This window comes from Stegodyphus dumicola, chromosome 9 (assembly GCF_044657685.1).
Source record: "Stegodyphus dumicola isolate Sdum_Otavi_A_Nest chromosome 9, ASM4465768v1".
In the NCBI taxonomy this organism is placed as follows: Eukaryota; Metazoa; Arthropoda; class Arachnida; order Araneae; family Eresidae; genus Stegodyphus; species Stegodyphus dumicola.
The window spans coordinates 183,971,557-183,985,887 of record NC_140776.1 but is presented as its reverse complement, the minus strand read 5'-3'; the positions used below and the strand labels follow the sequence as shown (position 1 = coordinate 183,985,887).

At 36.6% G+C, this 14,331-nt stretch overlaps 1 protein-coding gene across 1 annotated transcript in view; it reads right to left on the bottom strand.

The window, feature by feature from the left end:
* LOC118199656 (uncharacterized) overlaps positions 1 to 14,331 on the bottom strand; it is a 430,613-nt gene that overhangs the window by 313,063 nt on the left and 103,219 nt on the right. The window contains exon 3 of the mRNA XM_085824456.1: positions 2,053 to 2,616. Coding sequence (XP_085680582.1) covers positions 2,053 to 2,616 — 564 coding nt within the window. The remainder of the gene's footprint in view (positions 1 to 2,052; positions 2,617 to 14,331) is intronic.

Sequence of the window (14,331 nt, the reverse complement as noted above, 5' to 3'; positions counted from 1 at the left end):
CACATGACTACAGTCACTGGGTAGACGGGACTTTTATGAGAAACGATATTTCTGGTAGCACTGGTTTAAACGGGAGGATTCCTAGAAAAAAAGAGCCTCGCCTGAAGCGAAATCCCGCGTAGCTACGGAATCAATGTTGCAGATTTTTTCAAACCTCAACGAAAATGTCTCGGGTCCCGGGTAGAGACAACCAATCAGACGAAAGTTCTGCTTCTGAATGATCACGTGCTCCCGATTTGAGCGATAATCGATTACTGTTTGCCGTTCAAGTTTTTGTAGTAAGTGAGAATGGTAACCTAGCTACGTGTGTTTCATAGAATTGTGCGGGTTCTGAGAATTTCCCCTTTCGACATCAAATCCCGCGTATCCAAAACATAATGTGATTAGGACCTAAGTGAAAATGGTAACCTACCTACGTAGGTTTCCTGGAATTGTGCGGGTTCTGAGAATTGTCCCTTTCGACATCAAGTCCCGTGTAGCCGAAACATAATGTGATTGGGACCTAAACGAAAATGGTAACCTAGTTACATGGGTTTCTTGGAATTGTGCGGGTTCTGAGAATTGTCCCTTTCGACGTCAAGTCCCACGTACCCGAAACATAATGTGATTGGGACCTAAACCAAAATGGTAACCTAGTTACATGTGTGTCTTGGAATTGAGCGGGTTCTGAGAATTGTCCCTTTCCACATCAAATCCCGCGTAGCCAAAACATTATGTGATTGGGACCTAAGTGAAAATGGTAACCTAGCTACGTGGGTTTCCTGGAATTGTGCGGGTTCTGAGAATTGTCCCTTTCGACGTCAAGTCCCGCGTAGCCAAAACATAATGTGATTGGGACTTTAAGTCGGTACGAACCAGCTTCCCTTAAAAATTCCTGCACTGGACATCTTTTCCTTTGTCTAACACCGGAACACATAATAAATTTAAAAACAAAAAGCTAACCTCAAAAAGTTTAACATATCTGAAAACCCACAGGAAAATTAATGAGCTTCCCTATTGATAACGCTTCAGCTTTTAATGGTGTCAAAAAGGTTCCATTGCTTTAGGCCTAAAGCAATGAAACTATGACAAACGCGCATGACTCATTTTTCTGCTGCTTTCCGCTCACCATGAGAAAATAATAATTACACTAGATTAATAAAATTGGAATTTCGCCCAATACTGAGGCGTATGTACATGGTCGATGCCAAAAATGTTTCTTTAGACGGTTTGTTCACAAAATTATTTTCCCAACCGATGGTGAGAATGTGATAGCCCGTTTGCGGTTGCAATTAACAGAAATTCAGTGCCGTTTAATTCTAAAAGTAAAAATTCAGTGAAGAGGGTATTTCGAATTTTTACAAACGCTAGCGACCATGCAGTTCCTAGAAAACTGAAAATCTGCATCTTACATGATCCTCATGTTCGGTAGTGCCTATCACTGCGAAGTTTTTTTTCCACTAATGAAAAGGAAAAAAAGTTCTCAGCGACATCCAGGCCCCTATTCTAAAAGTTGCTAGCGCGAATAGCATGTTTCCAAGCATCCCCAAGCCAGATCTAAGAAAAAGATGCCAGGTGAATGCTAGGATAACTACGATTTCCTTTTGTATCATCTGTTTTTTTAAAGAACTATAGCATTAGATAAGAAATTATATACGTACTTCCTTTTTAAATACGTCGCAAAGTATGAAATGTGTAATCCACCCCTTCTTTTTCGGGCCATACATATGTTAGAACAATGCTATAGACAAATCTAATATGACTTTTCGCGATACATTTAAAAAAAAAAAAGAGAGAGAGAGAGAGAGAGCAATATTATTTACTTATTTATTTTTTTTCTTTTTGTGTTTTCTTGTGTTTTTTTTTTTTTTTTTTTTTTTTTTTTTTTTTGTGCAAAGTATACATGTTGAAAACTTGTAATTCCAATCGAAGTCCGCAATTTACAAATGCAATAAGGAAAGTTATATATATCTTTCTTGTGATATTAGGAACAAGAAACACTAAAACAGAACTTCAGTAGAGGGTAATCATAGCACTAAAAGAATTAAAATTTGGCAAATATTACAAACTTACTTTTCCGGTGGGCAAATTATTTTTATTCTTTCCTAATGGTGATCCATCATCACTGACAGAGTTAGAATGATTTTTCTCGAAACAACGTTCTCCGCTATTTTGAAGAGCACCGTTGCTCAAAACACTTCCAAAAGACGTCAAAACTTGTTTGCTCCTCGGCGTGCTACCACTCAAAGATTTGATTTCCTCATCACCACCTCCAGATTTATTATTTTTTATCTTTTGCTCGAAGCTCAGAGGGGGTGTAACAGTAGGATTGACCAGTTTGCCAAATTTAGGGCTCGTCTTCAGTTTCATAAAAGAAGTTCCGAGGTTCTTTCGCGCAGAACCGTCGGGGAATCTGGCATCGAGCTTGAAGGGCGCTTTGCCATTCTGCTGAATTGTTCCATTTGTCTGGAGACCGATGGCGTCTCCATTTACATTATTCTGTGATCCATCGTTTATTTCTTTCGACCTTGATCTTGCGTGAAAAGACGTTTCAGCGAAAGTCCCATTGTTGTTGCCATTTGATTGATGAAATGTTCGAAAAGTGGTCAGGCTTCGTGGGTCGTCCCAGACATCAACCTGCAGGAGAAAAAAAAATGAAACTATAAAATAACTAGCGAGTACAAAGCTAAAAGCAATTTTTTCTTTTTTTAGCTACTCGCAGCATTCTTGTATTGAATTCTATTACCTTAAGGGGAACTTGAATACATAATAAATAAATAATCCAGTGTCGGCCATCTTTTCTGTATGCAAGGGTCAGTTTTAGATGTGTATAGACATCACAAGCTGCACGGTACTTCTTTTTTACTTTAAGTTACCTTTGAAAATAAATTTGTAATTTAACTTTGCAATTTTAAGTTATAAGGTATTACTCCCACTTCCCTAGCGTGCCTTCATGGTGTAACGGTAGCACGCTGGGCCGGTATCCAGAGGTCCGTGATTCGATTCCCGGCGAAGGCGGTTCCGTATTTTTCATCTCTCTTGCTTCCAAAAAAACTAATGACTCTACAAGTGGCGCCCGAACTAAAAGGGTTGTGGATGATGATTCTCCGCACCCAGGATTTGGCGACTAGGTCCCCTAAAACTCTAGTCGCCCTTTAAAAAGGGGAGTATATAAGGTATTTCTCCCACTTCCCTAGCGTGCCTTCGTGGTGTAACGGGAGCACGCTGGGCCGGTATCCAGAGGTCCGTGGTTCGATTCCCGGCGAAGGCGGTTGCATATTTTTCCTCTCTCTAGCTTCCAAAAAACCTAATGACTCTACAAGTGGCGCCCGAACTAAAAGGGTTGTGGATGATGATTCTCCGCACCCAGGATTTGGCGACTAGGTCCCCTAAAACTCTAGTCGCCCTTTAAAAAGGGGAGTATATAAGGTATTTCTCCCACTTCCCTAGCGTGCCTTCGTGGTGTAACGGGAGCACGCTGGGCCGGTATCCAGAGGTCCGTGGTTCGATTCCCGGCGAAGGCGGTTGCATATTTTTCCTCTCTCTAGCTTCCAAAAAACCTAATGACTCTACAAGTGGCGCCCGAACTAAAAGGGTTGTGGATGATGATTCTCCGCACCCAGGATTTGGCGACTAGGTCACCTAAAACCCTAGTCGCCCTTTAAAAAGGGGAGTATATAAGGTATTTCTCCCACTTCCCTAGCGTGTCTTCGTGGTGTAACGGTAGCACGCTGGGCCGGTATCCAGAGGTCCGTGGTTCGATTCCCGGCGAAGGCGGTTGCATATTTTTCATCTCTCTAGCTTCCAAAAAAACTAATGACTCTACAAGTGGCGCCTGAACTAAAAGGGTTGTGGATGATGATTCTCCGCACCCAGGATTTGGCGACTAGGTCCCCTAAAACCCTAGTCGCCCTTTAAAAAGGGGAGTATATAAGGTATTTCTCCCACTTCCCTAGCGTGCCTTCGTGGTGTAACGGGAGCACGCTGGGCCGGTATCCAGAGGTCCGTGGTTCGATTCCCGGCGAAGGCGGTTGCATATTTTTCCTCTCTCTAGCTTCCAAAAAACCTAATGACTCTACAAGTGGCGCCCGAACTAAAAGGGTTGTGGATGATGATTCTCCGCACCCAGGATTTGGCGACTAGGTCCCCTAAAACCCTAGTCGCCCTTTAAAAAGGGGAGTATATAAGGTATTTCTCCCACTTCCCTAGCGTGTCTTCGTGGTGTAACGGTAGCACGCTGGGCCGGTATCCAGAGGTCCGTGGTTCGATTCCCGGCGAAGGCGGTTGCATATTTTTCATCTCTCTAGCTTCCAAAAAAACTAATGACTCTACAAGTGGCGCCTGAACTAAAAGGGTTGTGGATGATGATTCTCCGCACCCAGGATTTGGCGACTAGGTCCCCTAAAACCCTAGTCGCCCTTTAAAAAGGGGAGTATATAAGGTATTTCTCCCACTTCCCTAGCGTGCCTTCGTGGTGTAACGGGAGCACGCTGGGCCGGTATCCAGAGGTCCGTGATTCGATTCCCGGCGAAGGCGGTTGCATATTTTTCATCTCTCTAGCTTCCAAAAAACCTAATGACTCTACAAAGTTACTTTGTATTTTATCTTTGCAATTTTAAACTATTTTTATTCTAAATATCTCTGTACCGAGAGAATAGCATTGATATTAAACGTAAAACTGCAAACATAAATATTCAAAAAGCCATTATGAATACATTTTTAATTACATACATTATTAAATTGTAAGGCTTAAAATGTAATGCAATTAGAGAGAAATGTTGGCGAAAAAGAAACGTTTATAGTAATGAATTTTTAATTGCACATTATCAGAAATCCGCATGTGTATTGTACGTCTGCTTACATTAGCGTGAAAGTTTTTATAATAGGAATCATATAACTGCAGAAAATTCTCGAAGAAAGTATTGAAATTTTTTTAATGCATATTGTTATTCGCAGAATCAACTGTTTTAAATACTTTATGCAATCCAATTGAATAATTTAAAAATAAATAAATGAAAAAAATCCGAAGGCATTTCAAAGTTTTATATTATGCCCAAATAGGCCTCCCCCCATTTACACACATATACACATTTCGAGAGCATTTAGGTTAAAACTATTTAAAAAGAGCATATCTTTGAAATTCCCGATAGACATTCTGACGCGCTGGAGATAAAAGTGTTTTTTACGTACAACTTTGCACACTGCTCGCTTTCAAATCGTTGTTAATAAAAAAATTCGTTAAAGTTTTACAGAATATGAAAAAGATAATACAAAAAAATTCCACATTCGGGCTTCCAGGTACCCATATTCGGGTGGAACTAACTAACTAAGATTTATACCGCAGCTCGTGAACCCAATCACATTCTGGGAACGGGATAAATCCCGTAAGCGTCACCCACCGATGACATGAAACACTCCTGCTGGGCCCAGGGTCCCACACCCCCGAGACACCAACAAATTTATGGTACCCTCTATTGATAGCTCAACGATCAAAAAGCCCACCGCTAAACACGGGCCGGTCAAGACCACCGTCCCGGCCGGACCGAGACCACGGTGGGGTGGGCGATGGAAACTTAGGGTCGATGACCGGCCGTTAATTTGGGCTACCTGCCAGCACTACACGGGATGCCCCTTTCTTTAGGCTTTATATGGAATTCCAAGGACAGCAGTGACCAGACGCTCAATGGCCCAGTTTGCTATTTGGCTACCAATACCCTGGTGGAAAGGACTTACACCTCCCGGCCCATGAAGAGCAAGTATAAACTTACCCCATGGACCATCGGGAACCGCCAAGTTCAAAAATTTTATACCCCCGTGTCCGAGACTGCCTAGGTACACATCCTAGCCAGTAGCTTCGCAGAGTTCTCTACGTCGACCCCCGGGGGATATTCGGGTGGAAGGCTACGTTATTCAGAACTGGATGGTTGTAGGTACAGCTGATTTTTCCCAATTACGTTTGTAACAAAGTACCAAAATTAGTTCATGCAGTTTTATAAACAATGCTCCCATGCCTGAAAAGAAACTTTTAAATATCACTATTTTATCAAATAAAAAGCAATTAAAAAAGTTCTTTTTGATGTTTTCATTTAAAAATAATAAATTATTACATGCACTGACTTTCTGACAATATAAATCTATAATTAAAATGGTATAAGAAGTTTCGCATGATTTAGTGTAACTACTTTTGCTGAATATAAATGTATACAGATACAGTTAATTTGAGTGCATATAAGGACGGGCATTTATCACTTTGGCTCAGGCAAAAATATACTTAAGGCACGGTACTAAAAACGTAAAACATGAAATAGATGGGATGCTTTGTGTCAGTACTTCAAGTGAAAAATGGATCGTGAATAATAAACAATTCTTTACCACTGTGCTGTTTAAAAAATTCCCATTATGTCTAAGCTGAGCGTGAAATAATTCAGATTAGAAATAATAATAATAAAAAAAAAAAAAAAAGAAAAAGAAAAATTAAAATCTCTGGACACTGACCTGAAGATATTATTAAGTAATATCGATTTAAATGTGTTTATTTGCAATAAAATTAGTAAACTGCAAATTTTGGGTCTCGGAATTGCCCTTTATTCAGTATCAGCTTCGCATAATGAATACTCTTGATATAAGAAATGGGGTTAATTAACAACGGTTCATACATATTTCTGCAGATGGAAATTAAGGACTTCTAAAGACCATCGATGAAACAAATTAAGAGCCTATTAGCAAATAGGAATTGAATAAATCAAAGCCCTTATCTCTGCCCGAGGTTCACTTTTGAAATATCCTAAGAATAAAACAGATCTGCAACTAACTAAGATGCATTATTATTAAACATAATCTAATATTTAGCATAATTATAAAACAAACTCGAGAATAAAAACAATCTCATAAAACTAATCAATTAATTAGCATTAAGGAAGAAAATTTTCTGGAACATTTTTATGTTACATATATATTTGAATTTCCTGAACATAAAAACTGATGCCAAGATTTAAGCATATGAATTTCCTAAGCACAATGTATAAAAATTTCCCCAAACATTTACATTTATTAGCTCAAAGGGGGAATTTGCTCAGAAGGGCTATTAATTTCGTTTTGGCATTATGCGTTGCTTCACTATAAACGGCGTTTCACTTTTCAGATTGTTGCCACCAAATATTAGAGCCCTGTATTATATTTAAAGAAATTAAATAATGAAGAATCTACATAAATATAATGTTACGAAATGTCAAGGCGCGGTGAGATCGCTTCCCCGCAAAGCAGTTTTAGGGTTGCCATAAAATGACAAAGGATGGCAAAGATGCCATATTTGGCGAGAAACCGCCCGTTTGGCGACAAAATTGGCGATATGCCATGGACGAACGGAGAACCTTCTGGAACGAATTCTTACCAGAATTCTTCCAGAATGTTCTCGAACACCAGCCAAAAAGCTATATAAACCCTGCTGGTTCGCAGTCAGTTAGTGTGTGCCTCGCCTAGCGAGTTGATAGAGTGTGCCTCGTCGAGAGGGCGAGTCAGAGTGTGCTTCATCTAGAGGACGAGTGAGTGTGCCTCGTCTAGTCAGCATCGAGTTGGTGTCTCGTCTAGCGAGTGAATCCCTACGGAGTCGATCCGAGTTGACAGGCGGGCAGCGAGTGCCGAGTGGGTCGTCGAGTTCACCGAAGGAGTCTCTTAGTGTATCGCGATTCGTGCATCGTCGAGAGAGCATGTTAAGCTCCGGGAACGACTGACCCGAAGAGTCGGGAGCCGTGCTCTGTGTGTCGTCGAGTGCATCGCGAGTTGTAGCGTGGAGAGTCTCCAGAGTACGTGGAGTTCTGAGAACGACCGAGCAGAGTCGGGAGCTGTATTCTGGTGCTTTGCAGTGAAGCTGTCTCCACCGTGATAGTCTGATAACCTGAAGGCTGTGTCGCTGATCGTGTCAGCGTGTTTATAGTAGTTCATCGACGACTGTAAAACGTGTTTTGGAGCTGTCCTGACAATACTGGCAAATAAAGTGTGTTTCGATACTTCATCAAGTGTTGTCTTTATTCACTTCAAATCTACGAACCCCGTACGAACGTGAAGGAAGAGAAAAACGCAACAACTGGTGTCAGAAGAATTGGAAAAAAACGCAGCAATATGTATGTTTCTCGCACTGTAATAAAACAACTGTACCTACAGCCATAAAAATTTTGAATAACGTAATCATCCTCCACCCGAATATGGGCATCTGGAAGCTCAAATTTGGAATTTGTTATATTACCTATTTCATGTTTAGTAAAACTTTAACGAATTTTTGATTAACAAACTCAATGATTTTAAAACGAGCAATGGCAACAATGTACAAAAAAAAAAAAAAAAAAAAAAAAAAAAAAAAAAAAAAAATCCCCAACACGCGCGTGACTGTGTATCGGAAGTTATAAAGATACGGTCTTTCTAAATTATTTTGTGATATTGCTGTTGAATTGAATTTTATGGTTTAAGTTCGAAGAACATGCTATTTAATAAATAAAGGTAACGCCTAAAACGTTAAAAAAAGCCCCTTTGGGCCCAATAACAAATCTGAGAGCTTTAAAATTTTTTCCCTTAATTTAAAAAACTGAAGCATGATCATTAATAAAAAATAATGATCACGCTTAATTTCGATACAATCGATAAAAGATTTTGAAATATTCCAAGACTTCACCGTTTGTACATCAAATACCTTACAGATTATCGTACAGCTATCATCATATCTGCTACTGATCTATCATCATATCTGCTACTGATCTGGTGCAGCTATCTGAAACATACCAGGAATTCATTTTAAACTTGCAATTCTGGTGACCACAATATAGTAACTCCTGTAACTCCACAAGATCTCTTATTTCTCATCTCTTTCATGCTTTATTTTACACTATCAATATGTTGTTTTGAGTTCATAATATAATACAAATGAAAAATTTCAAGTACTGCAACAGTTAACTGAAAGTGACTTAGAGACAGTAGACAAAAGCAACAGGCAAAACAAGACACACTGGCCTGGTGTAGAATCACTATAAAATCTTCAATTTTCAAAAATGCATCTTTAAAACACTATAAAAGAAGGTATACCAGAACTGGATTATAATGTTAATGAGTACCATAACTGATTTCACTTTTATCCATTTGAAATGCTGTTACATCATTACATTTTTGGGAGGGTCACAATTTCATCTCAGAACTACAGTAAACGCATTTTCGAAACTTCATAATGAGCACAGGGAGAAGTCCACCGATGCCTTCCCATGGACGATAACGACCTTTTAGAGCCCTCTTGCTAACGAAATTCGAGGTTGAACGAGCACATAATTTATTCGTCTGTTTGTGGGTGCACATACAATGGCCATTGTGGAACACAATTACTGACAACCTGCACGTGTGTGGACAGAATATGTGACACACGGGAAGAAGAAAAGGGTTACACTTCTTGGAGCCCTGGATGATTCGAAGGTTCAAAAATATGTCACTGACAGGCTAAGGAGACACACTTTCTGGATTCTTGCTTCATTACCGAAGTCTTACCGGAACAATCGATATATTCAAGTCGTTGCACTTGTCAAGGATGGCTAATTATCCAAAGCTCATTGACATAGAGAGTGGTCGTTTGTACCCTTTCTTAGACAGCTTTTATGTACATAAATGCTTCTTTTATTTAGATAGAACGCTTTCTCAGCACTGCAGAAAAAGTCGTTTAAATCAAAGCTGTAGCGGTATTCTAATATTTGAACTGCGATATAAAAGCCATAAAAGCAATAATTTTCTTCAACTCAAATACATAGTTAAAAGTCTTCCTTATACTTAATATTAAATTATAAGCAATTTTCCTGCATTTCATTGTAACATAATGAATTAACAGTTAACGAATTTTGAATTAAATCTACTTCGTCGACAGCGCATAAACCACAATAGAATAAATGCACTCTTTAAAGTTCACAATATTTATTTACATAGCGACACTTCGGCGTTACGTTCACTTAATTACGTTACATCTTATTCAATTTATAACTCAGAGCGCACAAAAATCATATCATCTAAAGAATTACCACATGTTCTATTCAAATATTATAATAAATCTAAGGTGCTACTTTGGTAGACGGTTGCACGGATTTTGGCGATTTTCCTTTGGCGAGTAATACAACTTATGGTAAACCCATTGCTGGATAAGTTATTTATGGTAACCGATACTTTGTTGCCATTTTATTAAAAAAATAGTGCGTTTTATTGTGCATAAATTCCGTGTTTAAAATATTATTTATGGCTTTTAAATATTAAAAATCAATTTAATTTTGCATTTTTATTTGAAATAAAAATTTTATTGTTTATCATATTTTATGAAATTTTATGTTGTGGATGATGTAATCAATGACGTCACCTTACTTTAAAAGTAATTCGTTTTAATATGTATAAATTTAATCTAATGTTTTAAACATTATTTATGGCTCTTAAATATTAAAATACAATTTAATTTTGCATTTTTTAAAAAATGATTTTATTATGTATGAATTTTTAAATAATTTTAATTCTAGCCGTGATGTAATAAGCTCTCTGATTGGTTATAGAATATTTGTGCATTAACGAGCTGTAATCAGCTCCCTCATTGGTTACTGACAATTTGTGAATTTCCGCGCCGTTTTAAAATTTAATTTATATCTTCGAATTCCTTCAAAGATGTTATCTAAATTATGATTTTGATTTTTTATTGTGGGACTTATCAATAAACAACAGGTTAAACACTCAAAAAAATGTAAGTACATATTTTTCTTTTATTTTATAATTGTATACTTCAATTTTTGTTAAAAAAAATTAATACACTATTTTCAGAAATTGCTGAGATAATTATTGTCCATATGTTTTAATGTTAATTATATTCTATATAACGTATTTTAAAGTATTTGAATTTAATAATATTGTAATTCTTTTAAATGTTGGTATGATGGTTTTTAATTCGATATTCAATTTCAGTAATATTTTAATCTAATTAAACGTTGGCCCAATGTTTTTATAGCGGTGCTTTTATTCTCTTCTTTGCTATATGAAAGTAATAATAATCTTACTTTAGTATTTTATACTCATAGTAAATGTATTTATTTACACTTGCCTGCCATCTTAAAAAATGACATTTTCAACAAAAAATTAATCCATTACTTTTGACGATATTTATTTATTTATTTTTTAAGTTTCGAATACTTTACTATGCGTAAAAACAGCGTTTTTCAAGATGGCTGACGTTTGTAAAAATCGCGCCAACAATTCGGCCAACGTAAATCGCCAAAAATCCGTGCAACCGTCTACCAAAGTAGCACCAAATCTAAAACTATGTATAAAAGAAATTAAACAAATAAAAAAGAAACAGTTTTTCACAGGCGATTCAGCGCCGCTTACCTAATGCGCATGCGCTACTAATTAATGCAGTTCTCACTTCACGGCAAGGCAAAAATACATAAAAATTCAAAATATTTTCATTAAAAATTGAAAGCTATAGACAAACATAAAACACCCAGTACAGTTAAAACAATTAAAAAAAATTACGATTAAAATTACAGTTTCTATGCAAAAACAAGCTAATAACTTAAATGATAATTCCAAAATGAATTAAGCATAATTTAATTTGCAATAATAAAAGAAGACGTTACTTTGTTGTTGCGAAGCTTAGTTTCTCTAGATTGGCAACAAATCCACTATTGTGCTAAGTTTCAAATGCAAACAAATATGGCTGCTATCGGAAACAAAAATTAGGCTTAGCCGCACTTAAAAAGCTTTAAAATTGTCGATAATTCCACAATTTTTTATGCAGGTTAACTAAACCTTAACCCGAAGATAAGAACAACATAATTCAATTATTTGGTAAAGCAAAAAATGCATAACTTATAAACATATAAGAATAAAGAAACTGAGGTCACTGAGCCGAGTAACAGAGTGGATATATATATGTGTAAGAAAAATAAAGAATATGGAATATGTAAGAAAAATAAAGAATATATTAAAGATTAAATTAGCAGCGTAAATTAATTTCCCTTCTCTATTCTAAAAATAGCAACATCTATTTGCACTGCGTCATTTCGAGAAAAATCTATGTCATATGACTCTTACGTAATTCTGGTGATGTAAGTTGAACTAAAACTCAAGCAGCCAATAATAATTTTACAGCAATATTAACTATCCAATCAAAATGCTTTGAGAACCAAAACTAACTCAGTTTGACTTAAGATTTCATCCTGAACATTACGCACCTGCTTTCAACGCTTGCACTGCTGTCTGTCTGCTGCTGCATTTTCGCTATCAAAGTTATAAAAAATGTAAGCCTTTTGGAACAGGCACATTTAATGTTCCGCGCAATATGTTGCTGAAAATAAAACTGAAGATTTAATCTGCATTCGCCTCCTGCTCCTGAATATATTACATACATATTTATATACTTTTGGTGAGGCTGATTGGCAACCAAAATACAAGGTGCACAGCACAGCTACGTATTATAGCAGTCCTATATAAAAAATTCAACGTTCTGAGGCTACTCGTTTTTGAATTACGCGAGATATATACATACATACGTATGTACGTACATACAGACGCCACGAAAAAATTTCTTCAGAATTCATTTTAAATCAGTTTTGTAATTTTTTTTAGGGAAAAGAGTCTTTTATTCTGTCATTACGTACGGATGTCATGCAGAAACATCGTTAAATGGCATTCGATAGCGGTCAAAATGGATATATAATGATACCCGAAATTTTTCGCGATTACAATACTTTCTTTTTACTTCGTACAAGGAACTAAAAATGCAATAAAAATTTAATAAAGATTGCGAAATGAGCAAAATTATTTTTCAGAAAGTACCGTCCTTCTTCCTGCTGTGCATCCTCGGCAACGTTCTTGACAAAGGACAGCTAAATGACCGATGGGTTCTGCCATTCCACACCAATACTTAACGAACAAAGGTTTGGTTTATTTAATTCTGGCAAAGCACACTAGGGCTATCTGCCTAAGGGGAGGAATGTCTTCGTGGAGGACTTTCCAAGAGAACTGACTCGTATACACGTTACACATGGGGAAAACCACAAAAATGCCCATGCAGCCAGCCCGTTCGCGGGATTCGAACCTCGGACCGAACTACCAGTGTTCAGCCACTTTACCGCTCGGCCGCTGGTGGGCCCTTAACGAACGCAATGTTAAGCCACTTAAGAGAGAGAGACGAGGGAATTCTGAAATTTTTTTCATTTAATCTTCAAAAGCTATTAAAGAACACTAAGTTCTGCACCTAAGTATGATGTAATGCTCGTGGGATGGCAAATCATGGTGAAATGATTCTAAATTTCAGCATATCAGATTTTTCCGAAAATATAGAAAATAAACTTATAATATCAGGTTTCTTCCTATTCCCATTATCCAATTATTTTGCTACTTCACAGTTGCTGCAAAAATAGAATGCGCATTAAAAAAAAAAAAAAAAAAAAAAAAAAAAAAAAAAAATTCTTGTTATCTTGATCTCAAATAAAGAGTGTAAAACATAAATTTTCATAAAATGTTTTATTAATTTTTTTTCAAAACAACGTAAACAGTAGCATTAATTTTGAATCATTTTTTATATCAATTAGATTCTTTAGTTACTATCTTATTCGATATGTTTAAAGCCGACAATACTCAAAACGCCGCCTATTAAAAACTCAACCGAAAACATGACTGAATCGATAGTGATTTTTAATTACGGCATATGCTGTGAAAATGTTACATGCATAATGTCAAATTTACTTTGTTACGTTCTAGTTACGTTACAGTTTCGCTTTTACAGAACGGGGGATGTAAATAATATACATTTCCCCTCCCAGTGTTAATCTAATTTCTAATTCCTCTGCCGCAAAATGTTTTGCGAAATAGTTAGTTCAACTGAATGCTATTAACACTAGGCATGGTAATTGTAGTTAAAAATTAAATAATTTTAAGTAGTTTTGTATAGTTAAGTATTTTTCCCTAAAACGTGTCTCATAAATCGATTTTTTAAGCTCGAATTCAGATTTTTGATCTTGTGAAGCATCGGAAGACAATTTTGACTTAGCTGTTTAACACGTCATGAAATCATGCATTCTAAGCATAGAATCCTGTTTTCAGAATTAATTTCAATTCCATTTAATAAATTATACATTATTTTAAAGATAATTTTAAACAGAAGTCAGATGTTTTTCCGCTTCAGCATTGTTTGAAAAGTTATGAAAGAAAAAATTGGTTCGTAAAAATATAATTCAGCACTAAACTGATTTTTCAACTCAATAGTTCTCTCTTACGTCTGAATTCTATCTATATATGAATGATTATTACTCGATCAAAATCATAAAAACAACCTTGTATTTAGCGCAGGTA